Source organism: Tympanuchus pallidicinctus, unplaced genomic scaffold (genome assembly GCF_026119805.1).
Source record: "Tympanuchus pallidicinctus isolate F22 unplaced genomic scaffold, pur_lepc_1.0 scaffold3, whole genome shotgun sequence".
Taxonomy (NCBI): domain Eukaryota; kingdom Metazoa; phylum Chordata; class Aves; order Galliformes; family Phasianidae; genus Tympanuchus; species Tympanuchus pallidicinctus.
In genome coordinates this window covers 8,717,637-8,739,031 of record NW_026294747.1, presented here as the reverse complement: position 1 = coordinate 8,739,031, position 21,395 = coordinate 8,717,637, and the positions used below count along the sequence as shown (strand labels likewise).

The window sequence follows — 21,395 nt, the reverse complement described above, 5'->3', positions numbered from 1 at the left end:
AAGTGCTTGTCTGCAACCTACTGGATTTTTCTGAGGCACCACAGTTGCTGGAGGTCTTTTATCAGGAATAAAGGCACTGCTTTGTGAAAAGGAAAAATCCGTTTGTGCAGCACTGGGATACTGTGGTGGTTTTGTGACAGTTAATAGCAGAGTTAATAGCAGTGTCTGTGAATTTAGGTCCTAGAGGCAAAGACAAAAATAAGCTAAGAATGTTTGTCATGTCATGAGTAGTGTCTTGTGACTATAAAAATGAGGTTAGAAGAAATGCCATGAGAGAACAGTTATCTCTTGCCAAACTGTGATTTGTCTGAAGATAGAAAATGCAGATGCAAAGGGTTCTGTTTTACTACGTGTATTTGGGAAACAGCACTGAACGCCTCAAGCATATTTGCTATAGTCTCATGCCATCTTTTGAGGGAATTATAGGATTCTTTTACTGAAGTTAAACATTTATTAAGATAATTAACTGAAATCTTCACACAAAGGCATCACTGTATTCCTCTGCCTGTTTGTTAATGAATAACTTTTAGAAACTGCCATTTGTGTTCTCATGAAGGCTCCTGCTTGGAGAAGTTAACATTTAATGATTGAATTAGAAATAGTTTGTTGCCTTTTTAATGTTTGAGTATACACTAGTAATATATTGTTGTTGTGAGTAGCATTTGTATGTCTTTTCTCATCTTTCAACTATCCCTTTTCCACTGAAGTGTTTAAAAACCATCAAACCAGGCTGGCATTTATTCCTTGTTGGTTATCTTTCCTGCCTGCATTTGGAGTATCCAAACTAAACTACTCTCTTGTCTTCTTTGTATCAAATAGGTCAAGGGGAAGATGTCCTGAAAGGCTCGCAAATAGCCTATGTGACAGGTGTAGAGGGAGAGGACGTCATCTCTGCACAAGTTGCTACAGTTACTCAGTCAGGGTTAGGTCAACAAGTAGCGCTAATTTCCCAGGATGGAACCCAACACGTAAGTAATTTTTTGCTGAAGAGGTGACAAAAATATGTTGAGAGTTTTGGCTCATGTGTTGATAAATAAGTGCGTTGATTTCTCATGGGGAGAAACTTATTTGAAGATTATGCTATATGCTTAGGATTGGATCTCCTCTGGAACACCAAAATTCCACCATAAATTCTCTTACCTGAAACTGTATTAATACGATCTTAGGCTTTTTGGTCTGTTCTGTTGTCTTTAACAACTCTGGAAGTCCTTTATGCTCACAATATAGGCACAGGCTGTATAACAACTGTTACATGTGCAACATAGTTGCTGAGGTTTTCCAGAGTTTCCTGGTTATTCTGTTAGTCTCTGATGTTAGTAGAATAATATCACTGATATCACTGCTGCCTCGTTTGCAGACACTTGTTAGAAAAAATAATCTACTTAGTCCCAGTGCATGTTTTACAAACTGGTATATTCAATACTTACAATTTCTAACAAGAACATGAGAAGATGAGGAAATAGGATAATACTGCCTCTACTTGAGAGTTCCTTTGGATAGCTTTTTTTGAGGAATGGGTAAGGAACCCACTGAGAGTGGATTTCAGCACAGTTCTTTAGTTTAACTCTGCTGGTACGTTGAATGCATAATGGGGAAAAAAATCATATTTCAAGTGAGGAGGTATCCGCTGCGCCAGTAGGATATGAAAAATATCTTCTAAATTGTAATTGGAGATGAAATATTAAAGGGGGCTGTCACATTGCAAGCCCTGACCAGTGCAGCAGTACTAAGGAACCAGCATTTTTGCCCCTAGAAATGAAGGCTTTTAGAAGCCATAACATGGAGTTCTTCTCATATCTATTAATCCTTCAGCTTGGTTTCAGTTCTGGAATGTTTTATTGCCTTTTAAATCATGCAAATCATCAGATCAATAACTGATTCCCTAATACATTTATATTGGAGACATCAGTAATTTATATCAATTTTTAAATGATTTTTTTAATTGGTGGTTTTAATTCTAAGTCCTTACCAAACCTCTTTAGTGTCTCCATTAAGAACAAAAGCATGTGATGCAACTTGAGTCCCACTGTCCTGTTGTGTAAGACGCATGCATAGATAACCTTGCATGCAGTTCTTTGGGGTATAATTAACTGACATGGAGTTCTAGACTCTGATGGAAAGCACACAACTCTTTCTCATTGCTGGGCCGTAATTATATTTCTGTAAAGAGATACAAGTGTCTGAAAGATGGTGGGATGTTAGATCTCCATCCATGTTTGTGATGAGGGCTTTTCATCCAACACTGGGAATTGGCCAGAGAGTGACAGTGATCCTCAGGAAATGCATGAGTACATCAAGGAAGTGGAATAATAGCTGCTATAACTTGTGGACAGGATGTTACTGTAAATGGGACTTACAGTATTTCTTTCAGCGCTGTTGTGGGTAAGCTGCCCCTTAATTCTGGATTGTCAGGCAGTTTGTTTCACATGAGGAAGGTGAAGTTGCACCATCTGCTGCTGAATCAACTAGCAGGAACGTGTTTGATGAATGCTGCTACAGTGCAAATGCAAACTCTGATTTTTTTTCAAACTTCAGTTAAAAACATTTACCTGAAAACAGCATTATGTTGCTGAAAGCTAACCCTCAGGTATGACTTGAGCAGCGATTAAACCTTCTTTACTTCAGGAACTGTGTTATGTTTCAGGTCAACATATCTCAGGCAGATATGCAGGCCATTGGAAATACGATCACTATGGTAACACAAGATGGCACCACTATCACAGTCCCTGCCCACGACGCCGTCATCTCTTCTGCAGGAACACATTCTGTAGCAATGGTTACAGCAGAAGGCACCGAAGGACAGCAGGTAAAAAATTACCCTGTGTACATAGGCAGTGTTCTTTTTGAGATGGTATAGGCACAAAAGTCATCACAGTATTCAACACCAGGCTGTGTCATTCCCATCAAAAGACTACAGTATGTTCTATCCCGTTAGTATCAGTAACAGGTTGTTTTAGAAACAGTAAAAACAAAAACAAACAAAAAAAATGCCCAGGTACCAATTTGATAATTCTCGTAGGTCTGCATAAAACAAGACATAGAAATGCTAAGCATTTCTCCTGGAGTCACACAGTAAACAAGTGGTAAAGCTAAACATAGAATCCAGTGTGAATTTATTGCTTAATATTATGGGATTGTAATCTGTTTTGCAGGGAGGAAGTAAGTATATGTTTGCAGTTTTGCTATTAATATACAGTAGTTAACTTTTTTAGTACAAATAGAGTGATACAGCTTTTACTATTTAAGTGAAAATACATCCCACTGTTCTAAAAATGTGCCATGTGAAAATGAATATATTTACTTCTCTGTATGAGTGTGTGCATGCCCTGTACGTGTAGATAATCATGGCCTTGCAGATACAGCTACTGAACTTCTGTGCTGTACTGAAGATACTTATGTTTTGAGGGCTAACAGATGACGCTGAGAAACAGTGATGTAACCTTTCTTAAACAATGATCCGCTCTGCAGGATAAAACTGTGCTCATGAAAAACCATAGCTTTGAACGTAACTTTTAAGTTTGAAGATTACAGTTGTATGAGGTGAATAGCAGTAATCTGGAACCATTCTCATTCTTTGGTCCTCAAGGTTGCCATCGTGGCTCAAGACTTAGCAGCGTTTCATAGCACCTCATCAGAAATTGGACATCAACAGCATGGGCACCATTTAGTGACCACAGAAGCGCGGCCCGTCACGTTGTTGGCTACGTCCAACGGAACACAAATTGCAGTACAGGTAAAGTGAAAAATGGTTTTTGGAGTGTTTCTTGCTTCTAGAGTTAGAAGTTCCTAGTAGTATAACAAAATCAGTCTAATCAGCTTGTCTCCCCTGAAAAAAAATAGCCAGTAACCATATAGTTTTGTATTTTAAAGAAGAATAATAAGCACTTGGTTTTCCAAATGTACTTGGAGTACTTAAAAATAAACAAATGAAAGGTTGGGGAGGGCTGAAGTTATGGACAGATGAATCTTCCACTGAAGAATGATGCATGTTCTGTCTGGGAGTCAGCAGGTCTTTTGTGGAAGAGTGTGTTCCTTCATCCTTCAGCATTCCATGTCAAGGTGATCAGCAATGCTACATTATCACAGTTGAATTGCTGTGAGCACGCCCATACAGACCAAATGACTAAAGTTGTGATTTGAACCCTGAAATGCTGATAGCAAAAAAGTGTGAACAGTCATATAGAAAAAGCAGTAATTGGAGATCTCTCTTTTTAGTTGCATCTACAAGATAATAATTTCCTCTCTACTGTAGAGCTGAACAGTGTCATGGAGACCATTTCTTTCTATAATCAGAATTCTGCAATAGGTTTACATTGTATATATTACATGCTGTTGTTCCATAGAGCTTATTTTCTCAGAAGAATTAAGGAAACTGGAAGTTTGTTTGGTTTGCCACATCTAAAATGTAATTTAGCGGCTACTGTAATTTCAGAAGCCTTATTTTAGCTTTGTTATGTCTGTCAAGTGAAATTATTATCTGTCTAAATTGTCTGAATTATTACATGTAATGAAATGTATTTACCATGCAGCAATTCTTTGAAGAAACGAAATTTGGTAAATACAAAGAATCTCAGTTAAATGTGCAATCAGAGCTACCTGCTACCTCCTGGTTTCCATGCTGTTATTGTAGATGACCCAGGTGGTGAACAGTGCTGATCACACTTATTTGTGCTCGCTACCCATCGGGATCTTTGCCTTTGGTTTCATCTTACAAATCTGTAAAGAAAAATTAATCTGTGTGAAATTTTAGATTGATTTATGTTTAAATGCATTTGTTTCAGCTTGGAGAACAACAGTCTCTGGAAGAAGCCATTAGAATAGCCTCCAGAATACAACAGGGTGAAACACCAGGAATTGATGATTAACTTCTAAAACTGCTACCAGAACAATAGAGTGAAAGGTATTTTATTTTCAAACAACAAAAGTCCATGCCAGCAGCAATCCACAAAAACTTTGAAGTTCCCCTCTCATCGATACTGTGTACACATTTTATGCAAGAGCAAAGAACGTTTTCTAAGCGTTGTGTACATAACCCTGGGAATGGACTGACATCATCTACTTCCAACTGTTGTACATTCAGGAAGATGGAATTAGGATTATCTAGTAAATTTCCTTGTTATCCTTTCATCAGATTTCAGACTGGTCTACAAGCAAGTTAAAAACAAAACAGAAGTACTGGAGTTAATTTCTAGTGTCATGTACAATAACAAAGGCATTACTGAATATTTGAAGTGTTGCAAAGACTATAACAAAATCACAGTTTCAAGAGCCCTTACAAGTTATAAAGAAGACAGAGCCTGTTCAGTTGTTTTCCATAAATGGAAAAGACGTGGATTTTGAGCCTACTGTAAACCTTCATACTTTGATTCGTTTCATACAGATTTGAATACTCTTTAGATTACCCACCCCATCTCATTCATTGTAAATACAGATTGTTAATGCTGGAAGTGCTAATTGTATTATCTTTAAATTGGATTGTGTACAAAGGAGAAACTTTGGTTGTTCAATATTAAAATAAGTAAATCTAATGATTTCGTTTCTTTACATATTTTACTTAAGATGTTACTCTGAAATTATTATGCAATAAAAGATAACAAGATTGTATTATCTAGATAGGATGATGTTGTTCTGTGACATACTGTTTTACTTTTGGTGGGACAAGTGAAATTATTTATTTATGGCCTTGTATAATTTTTTTTCCAAAGTTTATTTATCATAAATCTCAATTTTTAACTTACTCATTTTGACCGCGGTCCACTGAAGTGTAAGAAGTAATCAGTGCTAAGAGTTATTTTCAGCATGCTGAAGCACTACAGAAATTGTTTAAAAGCATAATCAGTCAACTGATTTTGATTAAAAGTAAACTAGGAGTTTTCAAGAGGAATATGTTCAAACGGTGCATTTGGGGCATAAACACGTGTATTAACAGTCTGTTTTCAGCAGTTCTGAGTGCCTGCACTACTGTTTGTTACCTACGATGTGCTGATAAGCAGTGATTTTGAAAATCAGGACACAAGTTAGTAGGAAAAAAAAGGATTAATTAAAGATTATGTAAGTACAGTGCTCCTCTCCACCTGCCATTCTATAAAGGAAAAAAATTCATTGTAGATAAATCTAACACGGACTGTAAGATGTAACTTACAACTTTTTATACAGAAAAATGCCTTTAATTGTCTTGTTAGTAAGCTTGTTGAGCAAGTTAAACTTCCTTGGCTCCCTGTAAGATTCAGTGCTTGCTTTAGATGAATGTCGAGAACACTTCTGAAACTGAAGCCCCACCTTTATCCTTCTCAAGGAAAAGATTAAACATCTTGGGGGTAAAAAGTCAATCGAGTTATCATTTTCTATGTCTTGTGAGGGGCTTGTTTTGCATTTAAAAAAAAAAAAGTTAATAACTATGTGCTTGGAGGTATTTGACATCAAAAAGGCCACGCTGAATATAATGTGATTGACTACATCGATACGGGTTGCAGCTTTTTATGCTTTTCATACAGATGGCCAACTGCAAAATGCTGCGAGAGAACACAGTGCTGTGGGATAAAGGTGGTCAAAACAGACCTTCAACAGAGCTGTTAGGAAACAAAACTTGAAAACGTTCAGGTTGTCTGCAACCTTCCTGTAGGATTGAGGCTGTTTACTTACTTAGGTGCCAGATTTCCTGAAATTTTGAGTAATTTTGATGTCCCATGGAGATAAGCTGTACTATGCAAAGAGGTTAATTACATGTCAACTAGATCAGTTTCTTAGTTTTTACGACCTTTTAGAAATTAAAGATGTATCATTTGACATGAAAGTTCAAGTTTTTTTCTTAAATTTCATTGCTAATAGTTTTTGGAAACACTGGCTGGAAGTGACTGAACGAAGAAATAACAGTGCCTCTCATTTCCCAGGACACTTTCTGACCACTGTACAAATGTGAGTATTGCTTCTCCCTTCATAGTAGTTAGTTTCCTGCTAGGTATTAAAAACATTGATAAGGAAGCTTGATAAGCTTGATAAGGAAAAGCTGCAAAATATTTAGGTAATGTTTCTTGTATCTTACCAGTTGTTCTTGCAAAACACCCACCAATCAAAGGTTGTGCTTCCCCCATAGCTACCCCTATAAAGGAACACATACTTAAATACCGAATAAACAAGGCAGACTGACTTAGACTGTTTAGTCTTGAAAGAGAAGCAGAGATGATTACATGCATTTTCACTGGGAGTATGTATGTGTAACAGACTTGTTTTCAGAATGGAGAGTCCTCTGCGATTTTCTGCTGGTTTCCCAGGACTTGGAAGGGAACCTTCTTGTGAGCATGCATCACCACTGGAAGGTTCTGCAGTGGAGATCACACAAGTTGAAAGTGGGTGAGGAAGGGATCTTGGTGAAAAGGATTCCAGGAGGAGGCAGCAAAGAACATGCCCAGAAGGGCTGGGTGTGAGGCAGTAGAAATCTCTTAGTTTTGCCATAGATTTTACTTCTCTTTTTGAATGTTCTGTTTCAAAGGGAGCACTGGGAGAAGGAATTGTAAAAGAGGGATCCTATGAAGTAGAACAGCCCTTCCTCTTAGAAACTGGCTCCCACATTTCCAGCGTTCCCAGTCACAGTTTTCTTTCAGACTTGAATTTCAGCCCTAACTCCTTCCTTACAGGAAAAAAACAAGCCATCTCTAGACTTGGCAGTCAGCACTGGGGGATTTGCTTTTCTTTACAGTAGTTCAGTGCCTCTCCAGATAGTAAAAACAGAGAGGCAATTATTAGAGGTGCTCCAGGCTGATGACCTTTTGTGCCAGAGGCATTGTGCATAACAATGGGACAGTTTTTACCCTAAAGAGCTTAATGCCAAAGCACACATGAATAGGCTGAAGCTGCAAGACTGTGTTTTTAGAAGAGTAAATCCTGCAGCCTGACAACAAAGTTGTAGAAAGCCATAATCCCTGATAGTATAAGTAATCTCAGCGACCAGTCAGCTGACTGATACCAGAGATATTCAGGCACTCTATGGCAGGAACAAGGACATGTGATGTCTGCCTAGCACACAACAGAAGGAGAAAGCTAATAGTCCAGATAAACAGAATGTAGGAGCTTGGAGGGCAGCTTTTCCTGAACTTTACTCTAGCTCCTAACCTTCATTAAACTGTGGGGATGTTCTGGCTTCCCTGACTGTCATGTTGTAGTAGAGTACTGAAAAATCCCTGTGTGCTCCATGCTTCTCAGGAGGCAGAGCTGAGAAGCTTTAATCAGTTTCAACCACTAGGAAAAGACAGCAGAGCAAGGATGTAAAGACCTGTTTGAACCCAGCAACTTAACAGCTGCATACCTTAGGGTGACCACAGCTCCAGCTGAACCAGAATGCATAAGTGCCCTATGATGAACCCATCGCAGTCACTTAGTTTGTCTTTGAAGGGTAGCAATAAGATGTGCAGCACAGATTTCAGCAGTTTTCATGTATAGCACAAGTGAAAGTAAGAATAGGGCAGGCAGGAAAATTATTTCTGAAGGGGCAAGCTCTGAATTTCTAGAGAAATGGAAAACCAGAAATGAAGGGTACCTTGTATTCTATGCAGCTATTTACAGTTGTTTGAGACTTCAGAAATATACTATTTCACTCTTTCTCATTTCTTTCTCAAAAATATACCAGAATTAACACGTGCCTTGTCTGCACAGATGCAAATGCATGAATTCATTTCCAGCATGAATTCAGACCCCAGCTCACTGTTGATAATAATGTACTCCTATTTTTGCAAATCAGTATGTATTTGAATTGTGGATCTTCCAAAAGTAAATTTTGCTCCATTGGATAAAAGCCTTCTGAAGTCTGAACCTATATGACAGGAGACCAAAAGCCTGTCTTGGTTACTGTGCCTTAAACAGTAAACTATGCTCCATAAAATAAGTTGTATAGATCTGCATTTTTTGTTGTCGTGTTGTGTATTTGAAATGTAGCTTAGGTGTTTTCAGTAGTTTTGATGATCCTTTGATGTTCCTTTGATGTTCCTTTGCCAGCAAAGTTCACGCGGCCAAAGGAATATCTGACAGTGCAATTAGACTATCACCTTTAACAGTAATTGGCTGGCACCTGACCCCACTGTTACAGTGATAGCAGACCTTTCCAACTGAAGAGCTATATTCAAAGCAGACTTAATTATCCCAACAAGCATACAAGCTTATATCAACAAGGAAGCATTTTGTCCTGCATAGTCTGTGTGTTTTTCTCTAATGGAAACGTGACCCTCTGAGCTCCCACCCAGCTCAGGTTTTGAAGAACTAAGAGACTCTGTCTGGATTCATTTTGTTCTGTTTCAATTATTTGAAGCATTTTACTCAGAAGAATGACAAAACTTTGATACTTTTTGAGCACAAATGATTGCATGGGAAAAAAAAAAAAAGGTCCTAGTAAGTTTTTGCCTGCTTGTCTGCATCTGTAAGAAACGCTTGCAAGATATCTTACATGAAATGATACATACAAGAGATTATTAAAATAAGTTGCAGTAAATTCAAGAGAAGGCAGAGTACTTTTATGATTTTCTATGTTTCCTGGAGGGAAAAAGACAAAGGTTAGAGATGCCAGGGAGCTAGCAGTGACTTTTGTTTATGTGCATGGGACATTCTGAGGCTTTTAATCTTGTATTACGATGATTTTAACTTCACTTTGACCCAGGAGAGGGGCATTCTCATTGTACCTGCTGTTGTCAGCCATGGCAATCATTCTCTCTTCAAACTACAAGAGCGTAGTACAGCACTCTGCACATTTCAAGAGAATTTCTGATCTGAATACAACTCACAGGATCAGATTGTTGTGCTGTTTTCTTTGTAACCAGAGGCAGAAATGCATGCAGAAAGGGTGCCATTAAGGCCTGATGAAGAGTGTATGCTTTCACTGTTATAGACAAATATTGAGGAACTGTGCCTGAACTGCTTGGCAAAATCTGTGTTGCTTTTTTTTTTTTTTTAATATAACTTCTTTCTGAGTATTTTCAGATCATTTCATTTGAATTCCTTTATTTTGGGCCTAGAGTTTCTTCTTTGATAAGCTGTCAAATTCCCCTTTCTGTTGTCCACCTCCATCTCTTGCTCTTGCATTCACCCAGGCGGTTCAATTAACATCACTGAGAAATGCTTTATCTGCATGAGAAGTATGGGCTAAAAAGTAAAAGGTCTGGCAGCATCAAGTACAAGCTGCTGTAGAGTTTCTAATTTTCATAGAAGCAACCTGACCTCCCTTTTCTTTGGCTTTTTCACTTTGTTTATCCTTCTCATAAAATGAACCAGTTTCAAGATTATGCTGGCTGCTCTACAGTGGGTTTCATCCTGTTTTTGGCAGAACTCTTCCAATTTGATCACAGTGGTTTTGGGGGGCTGCAGACGAACTTGTAAGTGGAGGAAATCCTGGCAAGTAGGCACTGTACTCCCTTCTGTGGCAGTTTCCTCTGACAGCTAGACAAATTGGCCATTGTTTCACTTCTTTCCCATTCATCATTGTTTGGGTTGTCCTGCTACCCACGAAGGAGAGAACTGTTTCCCTTTGAGCTTGAAAACTCCTAGTTAAAAGCTGTTGGTTACCAGTGAGTGTGCTGCCCCAGATAAGCATTTCTGGTAGCAGAAATCTTGAGTGCACAGGACTGATAGATACTTTTTCATTCAAAAGCAAGTAGTTTTAAAAAAATGGCAAGTGTATTTTGAAAATAAATTGCATTCATAGACATTGCACTATTGCTAGGTAAGTGCTGCCTGGACATCAGGTGTACATTAGGTGGACATCTATTCATGGGATCAGATCTTTATTTAGCATGATCTATAGAAGCTCAAAGGTGCAATTTAATGAACTTCAGAGAATTAGGGCTGAATTTGGCTCCAAGAGTATAGTGCAGTAGAAGACCACCTCTGTTCCCTGCTCACTTCTTTCTGTGCCAACCTCTTCTGCTAATGTACTCCCTATGGAAACGGACTCTGTAGTGTTGTTTTAGGCTATTGATAGGCCTGGTAATGTTAGTCCTTGTTCATGGTGGGCAGGGTAGCTGAGTGACCATACTCATGCTTGAGGAGAATCAACTTTTCTTCAATACAACTATTGATAGTCCCTTCAAAATACAGCAGAAACACAGCTCGTGCAGATTCAGGATGGCACATAGGCAGAAGCTTTGAATTACGTGGTCCTTTTACAGCAGCTACACATTCTGTTAATAGTTGCACGTTTATTCAATACTTCCTTTTCTTCTCTGCTGTCAGTTTGGAAATAAACTTTCTTTCTAAACAATTGGGTTTATTTTGTTCATTTTTTTCACCATTCCTTTTTTCCACTTGCATTTTTCTCTTCATGTTCTTTAGAACTATTTCCTCTTCTTCACAAACTCATCCTTGTTCCACTTGATGTTGTCCTATTTAAGCTGTTATATTGATCAGCAGTAAAGTGGTTACTCTGTAGGGGCTTCTGAAGTTCCTTTTGCCACTTACCCTCATTCAATAGCTGTGTCTGTAGACTCCAGAAAGCAGTGCAGCAATATTTAGGCTGTTTGGGAAGGAAACTGCAGCTTTTACTTTCTTGCCCTCCTTCTCCCCCCCCCCCCCTTTTTTTTTTTTTCAGGGGGAGAGAGAGAGAAAAGGGGCAGTTTTTTAATTGAAAGCTTGTTCTTTAACCTTTTATAAAGAAAACTTAATGTATGAATGAAGCAAGCCACAGTTTTGGATCCTTTATAAGAAACTACTTTTCATCTTCTCCTGTGGACCACTGATCAAGATGAAAGCTGTATTTTTTAAAGGTCTTTTTGTATTCCAGCTATCTTGAAACTCAAATACTTGAGTTGGTATCTGCTATGCAGTGCATTCATGTTCTGAATGGGACATTATTGTAGTTCTGAATTATTGCAAGGCAAGTGTTTGTACAGCACTTGCCTTGGTGTAGCCATGTCTGTGTAAACGATACCCAGTTCTTTTTATATAGGTTACGTTGTTTGCCTTCAGTTTTCAGAAATTAGTTTCCAGGTTTCTGTAATCTCAGAAATTGTGTTCTTGTAGATTGTCACAGGTTGCCTGAAAACAAAGAAGTACCTTCAGCTTTCAGGGGATCAGAAGTGTGAGCAGTGCATGGGATATGATGCTGAAGTGGAAATGTTCCTCCAGCAGAAAAACTAACGGCCTTTGTTCCTTGAGATGATGGTGGAGCTCTAAGCAACCCCACCTCACTGTGCATCAGCTGGGAGTGCGGTGAGGTACTGAGTCATGTCAATGGCCAACACGTTCAGCCAAATTAATTTAAAGCGCTCTATGCTTGTCCCAAGAGTCCCAAGGGCTCTGCTCCTGCACATCAGGCACCAGCAGTTCTCAAAGAGAACACGTCAGAGTGCTAACTTTGCTTTTATTAACCGCGTGTTGCACAGTGCAGGGCTGCACTCGCAGGCAGCACACAGTCAGCGGCCGCTCGTCCGATCCCAGCGGCTGCGACCCGCGGGCCCTTTAAAAGCTCCCGTGCGAGCTGCCGGTGACCGCATGGTGCCGCGTGCGACTTCCCTGTTCCTGCCAGCAAATAAACGGCACGGAGCTCGTTGGCTGAAGCGCGCTGAACGCTCATTTTCTGTTTTAGCTACAGAACAGCGCCCTGGACTAGCTGAAGTGCGGCGTGGAAATGAGACTTCGGAGCGTTGCCGTGCCGAGGAGCAAAGAGCTCGCCGTGAGGCGGGTCCTTTCAGAGCCCGAGGCGGCGTGGCACGGCACACTCGAGCTCCCCGCCCGCTCTCCGGGCGGTTCCGGTCGGGCCCGGCCCTGAAGCGCTGCTGCCGTGTGGGGCCGCGCCCCGCGGCTAAGATGGCGCCGGGCCGCAGAGCTCGGACGTGTCCGTGCGGCCGCCTCGGGGCGCGTGTCGGGTAGCGGCCCCGCCCCCACCCAACCGCCCGGCGGAGGCTCGAGCGCGCGGCCGCGGCCCGGCCCCGGCCCCGCCCCCCTCCTCTCTCCTCGTTCGCGCCAAAGCGTTCCGTGACGCGAGCGCGTGGAGCTCCGTCCCCGCCCTCCGTGTTTTCAAACGGAGGGGCGGGCGCGATTGGCTGGCGTGCGCGCCACGTGACTAACGGTCGCGGGAAAGCCGCGGAGTCCGAACAGCGCGAGGTGCGCCGTGCCCGCGGGCAGCGTCGCGCGGAGCAGCCGGTACCGCGCCCAGGGCGGAGCAGGGCTGAGGCGTCGGTGCGGCTCGGTCGGCCGTGAGCGGGGCTCGCCGAGCGGCGGGCCACCATGAGTTTCCTCAGCCTGCAGCCGACGGCGCCGCCGCGGCGGGTCTCGGCCCGACGGGCGGCCGCCCCGATCCGGCAGAAGCTGCTGTTCCACAGCGGGCACAGCGACTGCGAGGAGGAGGATGAAGACGAGGAGGAGGAGGAGGGCGGCAGCAGCGGCAACAGCACGGGCGAGGACTCGGCCTTCCAGGAGGCGGACTCGCCGCTCTCGGCGGCCCGCACCCCGGCGCGGGGCGGCCCGCCCCTGCTGGAGGAGGAGGAGGAGGAGGAGATGATGGAGCCCGCGGCCGCGCCGCTGCCGGACGAAGGGGACTCGTGGGAGGAGGAGGGCTTCGGCTCCTCGCCCGTCAAGTCGCCCGGCGCCTACTTCATGGCCGGCTCGCCTTCGCCGCCGCCGCCCCACAAGGGTCGCCGCTCCGGCGCGCGCTCCCCCCCGCATCCGGCGGTGGGCGGCTGCCGCCTGCGTGGCGACGAGCCCGGCTCGCCGCTGCCCGACTACCCCGGCACGCCGCCGCACAAGACGTTCCGCAAACTGCGGCTCTTCGACACGCCGCACACACCGAAGGTGAGCCAGCGAAGGAGCGGGCGGGGCGGCCGTTACCGGGCGGGTGGAGGGGGGGGGGGGGGAGGCGGCGCCCCTCGCGTCCGACGGTTGGAGCGCGAGGCCAGGCGCGGCCGTACGGTGACGTGAGGCGCGGGAGGCGCTCCGCCCGGCCCGAGGCGGCGGCGGAGCTGTGGGCGCCTCGCCATGAGCCGCCGCTGCCGCCGCGCCCGGCGGTGCGGACGCGTGAGGCGGGGGCAGAAACGCGCCGCCGTTCCCGTGCTCGTGGCGAAGGCGAAGTAAAAGTGAAATGATGTTCGGCGCTGATAACGTGGCGGCGTTCTGTCCGCCGTTGTATTTTGCGATTTCGTTTTTCTCCCCGACTTTTCCCATAAATGAGGTTTTCCCTGCGGCTTAGCGCCCTGCTTAGATAAGGTGAGGAGGGAGATGGGCTTACGCCAAGTAGGAACGAACCGTTTGGGGATGCGAGCGTGTGATGCTTCAACCAAACGGCTTAACGCTGAGTTTCGGCCTAGATGTTAGATTAGTCGCCCAAATTCCACGCTGGTTATCTCGGGGAGGTTACCTTTGGAATTCGGAAAAATCGGTGACGTTATCCAGTGGGAACGCAGAACCGTGCTGAGAATCCATAGAACCTTGAGCGTCCCCATCTAGTTTGGTTTTGGAGAGCACAGCTGGGACGCTCTGCGAGCAAACCTTACCTCGGGTCCTTCAGGCTCGGTGCGAGGCTGGTTGGACGAGGTGGTGCTCCTGCTGGGATGCGGTAGGACGGTGGTTAGCAGCCTCGCGAGGCGCTAGGAGGCTCGGCTGCGGGCTTCTGTGCACTATTACATGGACAAATCTTTGATTTGAGGGTGTTCAGTTTTTGCTTTAAGCATTCCATAGAAATTTGTGACCTGGTGTGTGTAGTCTAAACTCCATATTGCTTATATAAAAACTTTGGTATGGTTTTTTAATGTCTAAAGCAATATTAAGTGCATAAATGTCTTTTCTGTTTGTTTTTTTTTTTTTAAATGCAGAGTTTGCTTTCTAAAGCCCAAGGACTGGGCTCCAGCTCAGTCAAACTTCGAGGAGGCTCTCTATTTATGAACGTTGGGAGGTCAGAGAAGCAAGACTCAGATATTAGACAAACACCTCATGTGAATATTAATCCCTTCACTCCCGATTCCATGTTCCTTCACAACTCTGAAGGGCAGTGTCGAAGGAGGAAGAGAACGCACTGGAATGAGTGAGTAATATATCTCCTTCTTTGTAAAGTTTGTTTCAAGCTGTTTCTGTGAGAACAATTTTCTTGGTAAATCTATTAGTAGTGTGATATAGAGCTCTAGAGCTTGTGCATCTTTGAGATGCGTGGTAGTGTGGAATAACCATTTATTATCAGATCTTCTGGTTCTACATGGCAGAGAAGGATCAGACTGTGTCCTGCTGTCAGAACTGCACACAGGGCTGTTTCTTGTGGAGGGGCGAGCACATTAAATAGCAGCGTGAAACATGAGAGAAGAAATAACAATTTTGCTTGAGCTTTTTATGAGTTTGTTTTGACTTTCTGCTTATAAGCACCTCGCGTTCAGTTAGACTAAACTTGAGGGGCATGGGAGACCTGGATCTCACAGCAATCAGTAGGTGCTAGACTTGAGTCGTAAATAAAGCCATTTTAATTCTGCAAAACTAACAAGTGTGAATTCCAGCTCTTGTGGAGAGGACATGGAAGCAAGTGATGGAGAGCCCGAGGATGAAGCTATCAGACCTGCTAAGGTAATGAGTGTTTAGAGCTTGATGTGAATTTTGGCACTTTGTGTCTCTGCACATCTTAGTGCTTTCCTTTCTAATCTCTACAGAGGATCACAATCACAGAAAGTAATATGAAGTCACGGTATGCAACCGAATTTCATGAGCTGGAGAAGATCGGATCTGGTGAATTTGGGTCTGTGTTTAAGTGTGTGAAGAGGCTTGATGGCTGCATTTATGCTATAAAAAGATCCAAGAAGCCCTTAGCTGGCTCAGTGGATGAGTGAGTATTTCCTATTCTTACAAGCCAACCTTTGGTGCTTTTTGGTGTGATTGTTTTGTTTTTCTTCTAAATACTGTACGAACTTAAGAAATCAGGGTAAAGAGGTTACATGACCACAACAGATTTATCCCAGTATTCTGAATGGAAACAGATTGCTCTTGTTTGGAAATAAATAAATAAATAAAGCTCACTTGCGTTAGTGGCAGACTGTATGAATAAACTGTGCTGCATTCAAGCATCAGTGCATAGAGAAATCAATGTTCCCACAACTGAGTGCTCATCTGTGTTGGGTCTGGGTGACATACAGATCGTCAGGCATTTTTTTGGATCAGCCTGATGTTCCTGACTTTTTTTCCCCATATTAAATGCTATATTAGTGTGTGCTGCTCAAAACTGCATACTAGGCCAACACAAGAGAAGTTAATATTGTTCAGTCGTGCTCATGGCCCAAAAACTTATTTATAATCCTGGCTTATTGTTCTGATCATTTTTTTTTCCTAAAACTTCGATGGTGCTTCTGAAAACCTGCTGCTGAGAGTGGCTGGAAAGCAAGTAATGCAAGTGGCAGCTCTCTTAAGAATCACCTGCCACAAAGCCTGATTTTTAATGTTCAGTGTACTTAGTCTTTTAATGCAAAATAAATGGCTTTAGCTGGTTGGATGTAAATACAAACCCAGTGCCACAGAGATGAACATGAAGATGTTTATTTCAAGACGTGATATGAGTTTCAATATCAAGCTGAAACTGAACTAATTTCACCTCATAACATTCCAATGTGCTGTTTTTTATGACTGTAACAGGCAAAATGCTTTAAGAGAGGTTTATGCACATGCAGTTCTGGGGCAACATTCTCACGTAGTAAGATACTACTCTGCATGGGCAGAAGATGATCATATGCTTATACAGAATGAATACTGCAATGGTAAGTACTGCTTATTAATCAACTTGAACTTGTTTAATAACCTGACTTTTGTAGACACCCGTGTACCTCCAAATTGCTAGCATTGAGCAAGAATTGATTGCCCTACCCATAGCTGGTGCTATCATTGTCTCAAATGTGTTTTATGTGTTCCTTTCTGTTGCAAAAGGGATAACAGCTGCATGAAGCAAGAATTACAAAACTGCAGATAGCGTTAAGCGTTTGAGAATATTGGAGTGACACTAAGTGTCTGTGAGCAGCAAAGTTGTTCGTTCTTTTGTGTAATATCTCAAGCTGGAATAGTGACAAAAGGTTTTCCCCTGAAGGTTGGAGGAATTGCTATATAACTTGCCAGAGGTTTAGGAGATGGAGAGAGATCTTTGTGATCTGTTATCATGTTGATTTGCATGGTGACTGGTAACAGACTATGCAGGAGGAAAAAAAAGAAAAGTAATACATTACATGACTGTAAAAGAAAGAGATGATGCATCTGATTTTACGTTTCCTATGCATCATCAGCAAATTTTTGATGGTAGATCTGCTACTAATTCTGGAAGTCGGTTGTACTTAAGTTTTGGAAGCTAGTTGTCATTACTTTCTCAATTGTCTGATGTTTAAAAAAAAATAAATGTTTTCTTTATTTTCTTTAATGTCTTTTCTAGGTGGCAGTTTAGCCGATGCCATAAGTGAGAATTACAGGAACATGCGTTATTTTACTGAGCCAGAGCTGAAGGACCTACTGCTTCAGGTGGCTCGAGGCTTAAAGTACATACATTCAATGTCACTGGTACACATGGATATCAAACCTAGTAAGTGTTAACTGCTTTGATCTACTGATAGCTTCCTCAGTTAACTTAATCTGCTTTAGACAAATGAGCAGTTAGCCACACGTTATTAACTGTGAATTGTTCATTGTAGTTCTAAGTAGCAGTACAAAGATGTCAGTTATGAAGTTGGCTAGCAAATTTGAGCTGTTAATGAGTTTATCTTGGATCTTTTTGTGTAATTGACTCTTTCTCGCATAATATTTGGCTGTTCTCCCAGCAGAGAGGCACAGAGTGAGAGTGTGTGTTTGTGTGCTGTAATTTCTTGCTTGAGGAGTTGGGTATGTGACTAAGTTTCTGTATGGCTACAATAAATGAGTGAAGCCACGTAAAGCAAAAATTAGACTCGAACTTTTTTTTAACAGCTGTACTCTTTTTCAGGTAACATTTTCATATCCAGAACATCGGTGCCAAATACAACTTCAGAAGAAGGTGATGATGATGAGTGGTCATCTGATAGAGTCATATTTAAAATAGGTAAGAAGCAGCTAGCTTGTGCTTAAGAGCCACATCACGTGAGAGCCACATCTGAGAAATAACTCGGTGTTTTTGCAGGTGACCTTGGTCATGTAACTCGAGTATCAAGTCCACAAGTGGAAGAAGGCGACAGCCGTTTCCTTGCAAACGAAGTCCTGCAGGAGGTAGCTGTCCTTGTGAAGATTTTGTGTTAGATCTGTGTGCCATTTTCATTATTGATTTGCTGTCTGCTGTCTCCTTGCTGAGGGAGAAACCTGTAAACGATTTCTCCCTGAACACTGGTGGAAATGTGATGTGGATGTGTTCAGTGTTGATTAGTCTGTCTGTCAGATTTCTTGTGTTACTGGGTAGTGACTAATAAATGTATTCTTTTTTATTTTTGAAGAACTACACCCATTTGCCAAAAGCAGATATTTTTGCTCTTGCTCTAACCGTTGTCTGTGCTGCTGGGGCTGAACCTCTTCCGACTAATGGTGACCAATGGCATGAAATTCGACAAGGAAAACTACCCAGAATACCACAAGTGCTTTCTCAAGAACTGCTGGATTTACTAAAAGTAAGTGCTCTTGTTCCAGCTGCTCACTCATTTGTGGTTTACTGTATTTACTGGCCTTAACTAGAGTGACTTATTTTCTCTTTTCCAAGGTTATGATCAACCCTGATCCAGAGAAAAGACCTTCAGCCGTGGCGCTCGTCAAGCATTCAGTGCTGCTGTCTGCCGCAAAGAAGAGCGCAGAGCAGCTGCGGATAGAACTGAATGCTGAAAAATTCAAAAATTCACTCTTGCAGAAGTAAGTAATTCTTTGGGGTCCTTAAGTATAACTTAGTTTCTCACTGTTTTTCATGAGTTTGTTGTGGTTGACTGCAGAAAGGATAATTTGACAGGCTGTGCAGGTTCGTAAGGACAGGTTTGCTGAGGTAATTTTCTTGCTAATATAAAGACGAAATTATTTATTTTTTTAAATCAAATGAAAAGGAAGTTGGCTTAACTTCAAGCTTAGTGATGACTGCTGGCCTTGCAATAAGCATCTGCTTATAGTTTTGTCCCTTAAAAAAAAATAGCTAAAGGTAAGAATGACTTCAAAGGCCTGCCTCTGCACAGTAGTTTTCAGTTGTATGGTGCTCTGTGAATTAGCTCAAGTAGGGCTTTTTGTGTTGTGTTCTTAGTGTGCTTATCTTTGGCTCATTTAAGATAATACTGTTTATGTGAGTTTTCAGTGGAAGAATCATTGTAAAGAAACTCAGCTCTTGTATCATGTCCTTCATTGGAAGGAAGAATGCAAGATTAGACTTCTAGGGAACAATAGATGTGTTGTAAATCTTAATTTTCTGGTAGTGGCGTGATGGAGGGGTAGACGTGCATGTCTGACTGACCTCCGGTCTTTTAAGGAAATAGATTTTAAAAATGGATTGCATTATTTCAGTGAACTGGCACAGTGTTCATACAGAAAGGATGAGGTGGGCCACTGGTGTTAATAACACTCTGGCTTGCAGAAATAGACCTAGTCAACTGAACAAAAGCATGCGACTTAATCATTTTTCCACATTCAGTTATCACTGATGGCAAACTGAGTTGAAATGAGTATTACATAAGGTTAGAAAAACTAGTGAGCTATGTTGTGTATAAATACTTCAATTGACAGCAGTTATTTTGGCTTTTATAAATACAAGCAAAACCCAGTGAGGAGCTGTTAAAGGTTTTTATCCCAAACTGAATGGCAAATCTTTAGTTCTGAACTGCTGTAATTAATGTGAAGTGCTTACTGTGACATGCATGTAGGCTCCCACTGGTGTTTTGTTAAAGTGTGATTTCCAATGTCTTGCAGAGAGCTGAAGAAGGCACAGATGGCAAAGGCTGCAGCTGAAGAGAGAGCTCTGTTCACTGACAGAATGACAACTAGATCCACAACACAGAGTAGACCATCTCGACTCATTGGCAAGAAAATGAACCGCTCAGTTAGTCTTACTATATACTGAATTCTGAGGTCCAGAACAACTACTGAGAATGACTATAGCATCTCTGCTGGACTGAAGCCTGAGGATTTGAAGGGAACGTTCAATTCCTGGTTTCTTGTCCTCTCTGGACAGCATTGGTAGTTTTACAGGAATTGCTTGTGGGTTTTTAATTTCTACAGTATGGCTGTTGAGCTGTATTGGCCTTTGAGATAATGGACTCGGTTACTATCTGTAGAGGATCCTGGATGTTAATCCACAAATGTTTCAGTTACACTGTTAGATGTCACATCGTCCCAGGGTTAACCACTATAGTGGTGTGCTGCTTTTTAGTGTTACAGCATTGTAATAAGAAGTACTATCCATAATGATCTTTAAGAAGGAGGGAAGGGGACTTCCTGTGTTACTGGTTTTGGAGCAGAGGGGAATAAATTTTGACAGACGGGCTTTAAGGCCACCTATGCTCGGTGTACCTGATGTCAGGTAGACTTCTATTGTGAATTTTATTTGTATATTCAACTGGGAGCACTTTGTAGGCATTGCATAAACCACAGCTTAGAAACCTGTGGAATTAAGTGCCATGTGGAACTGCTGCTATTTTAGTGTTTTGTCCTCGCTGTAAACTGTAGCATTAAAACAATCGTTCTTGTGTTAATAGGCTTCTTGTTAAAACAATTACACGAATCAAATCTAAGCTGCATTTTAGTGAAGGCAGCATTTTTCTCTTGAAGCTAGTGCATTGTGAAATAATGCACCAATTTAATACTTGGACTCTACTAGTGTAGTGCAATTGTTAATGTCTTGGCTATTGATGTTCTGTAATCCTTTCTAATAAGGTTCTCTAAATGTTGCTTCATTCTCTTCAGTTTTTCATTCTTGAGACTCTTGTATATTTTTTTAATGTTGAAATATCTGTAAATAATTGTTTAGTGTAAGTGTTCAGGTTGTTCTTCATTGTTCATGTACATAAGTTTAACTGTGCATATAGTATACTATAGTGAAAATGCAGTCTGGGATGCCAACAGAAAAATTCAGACTATTCAGTTTAAAGTTCCCAAGCAAACAATGTGGCCATTGAAACTTGTACTGATGTTGGCTCTAGGTTAACAGATGTTACTAAAAAATAGAACTGTTCTTGTAACTGGCTTGTTTCTTCATTAATTTTAGTGTAAACAGTGTTTCTCCCATTTGTGCTCTGTTTGTTTTTACTAGTGTTGAATTTGAATATTAAAGTTACAAGTTGTGTTTAGTAGTGTCCTACGCTTATTTAAACTTTATAGTTGTGGAAATGAAACGTTGAGTCTGGAACGTGGCAAGTCTGGATTAGATTTGCTTCCTATTCCTGTCTAGTGCATTGTGATTCCCTCGCAGGAGGGTGGGAGTCACTGGTAGTTATGTTAGGGGCAAAAGCAACACTGTCTGTCTGTGCTGGTGTGTATCAACAGCA

The 21,395-nt window shown here is 41.9% G+C and overlaps 2 protein-coding genes across 3 annotated transcripts in view; both read left to right on the top strand.

Annotated features, from left to right (window-relative positions):
- ZNF143 (zinc finger protein 143) overlaps window positions 1–8,890 on the top strand; it is a 35,348-nt gene extending 26,458 nt beyond the window's left edge. For both annotated transcript variants that reach the window (XM_052695963.1, XM_052695964.1), the window contains 4 exons: window positions 820–968; window positions 2,645–2,806; window positions 3,587–3,733; window positions 4,782–8,890. In XM_052695963.1, coding sequence (XP_052551923.1) covers window positions 820–968; window positions 2,645–2,806; window positions 3,587–3,733; window positions 4,782–4,865 — 542 coding nt within the window. In that variant the 3' untranslated portion in view covers window positions 4,866–8,890. The remainder of the gene's footprint in view (window positions 1–819; window positions 969–2,644; window positions 2,807–3,586; window positions 3,734–4,781) is intronic.
- Window positions 8,891–13,045: 4,155 nt separating this feature from the next.
- WEE1 (WEE1 G2 checkpoint kinase) lies at window positions 13,046–21,197 on the top strand. The gene is made up of 11 exons (XM_052695962.1): window positions 13,046–13,767; window positions 14,784–14,992; window positions 15,453–15,519; window positions 15,603–15,775; window positions 16,576–16,697; window positions 17,357–17,503; window positions 17,900–17,995; window positions 18,074–18,159; window positions 18,381–18,551; window positions 18,641–18,786; window positions 19,822–21,197. The coding sequence occupies exons 1-11, from the start codon at window positions 13,204–13,206 to the stop codon at window positions 19,970–19,972; spliced, it is 1,932 nt and encodes a 643-aa protein (XP_052551922.1). The 5' UTR covers window positions 13,046–13,203; the 3' UTR covers window positions 19,973–21,197.
- The last annotated feature ends 198 nt before the right edge of the window (window positions 21,198–21,395 follow it).

Coding starts and splice junctions, on each gene's coding strand:
- WEE1 (XM_052695962.1), top strand. CDS start 13,204: ATGAGTTTCCTCAGCCTGCAGCCGACGGCGCCGCCGCGGCGGGTCTCG. Junction 15,520..15,602: donor AAGCTATCAGACCTGCTAAG/GTAATGAGTGTT, acceptor TAATCTCTACAG/AGGATCACAATCACAGAAAG. Junction 18,552..18,640: donor AACTGCTGGATTTACTAAAA/GTAAGTGCTCTT, acceptor CTCTTTTCCAAG/GTTATGATCAACCCTGATCC.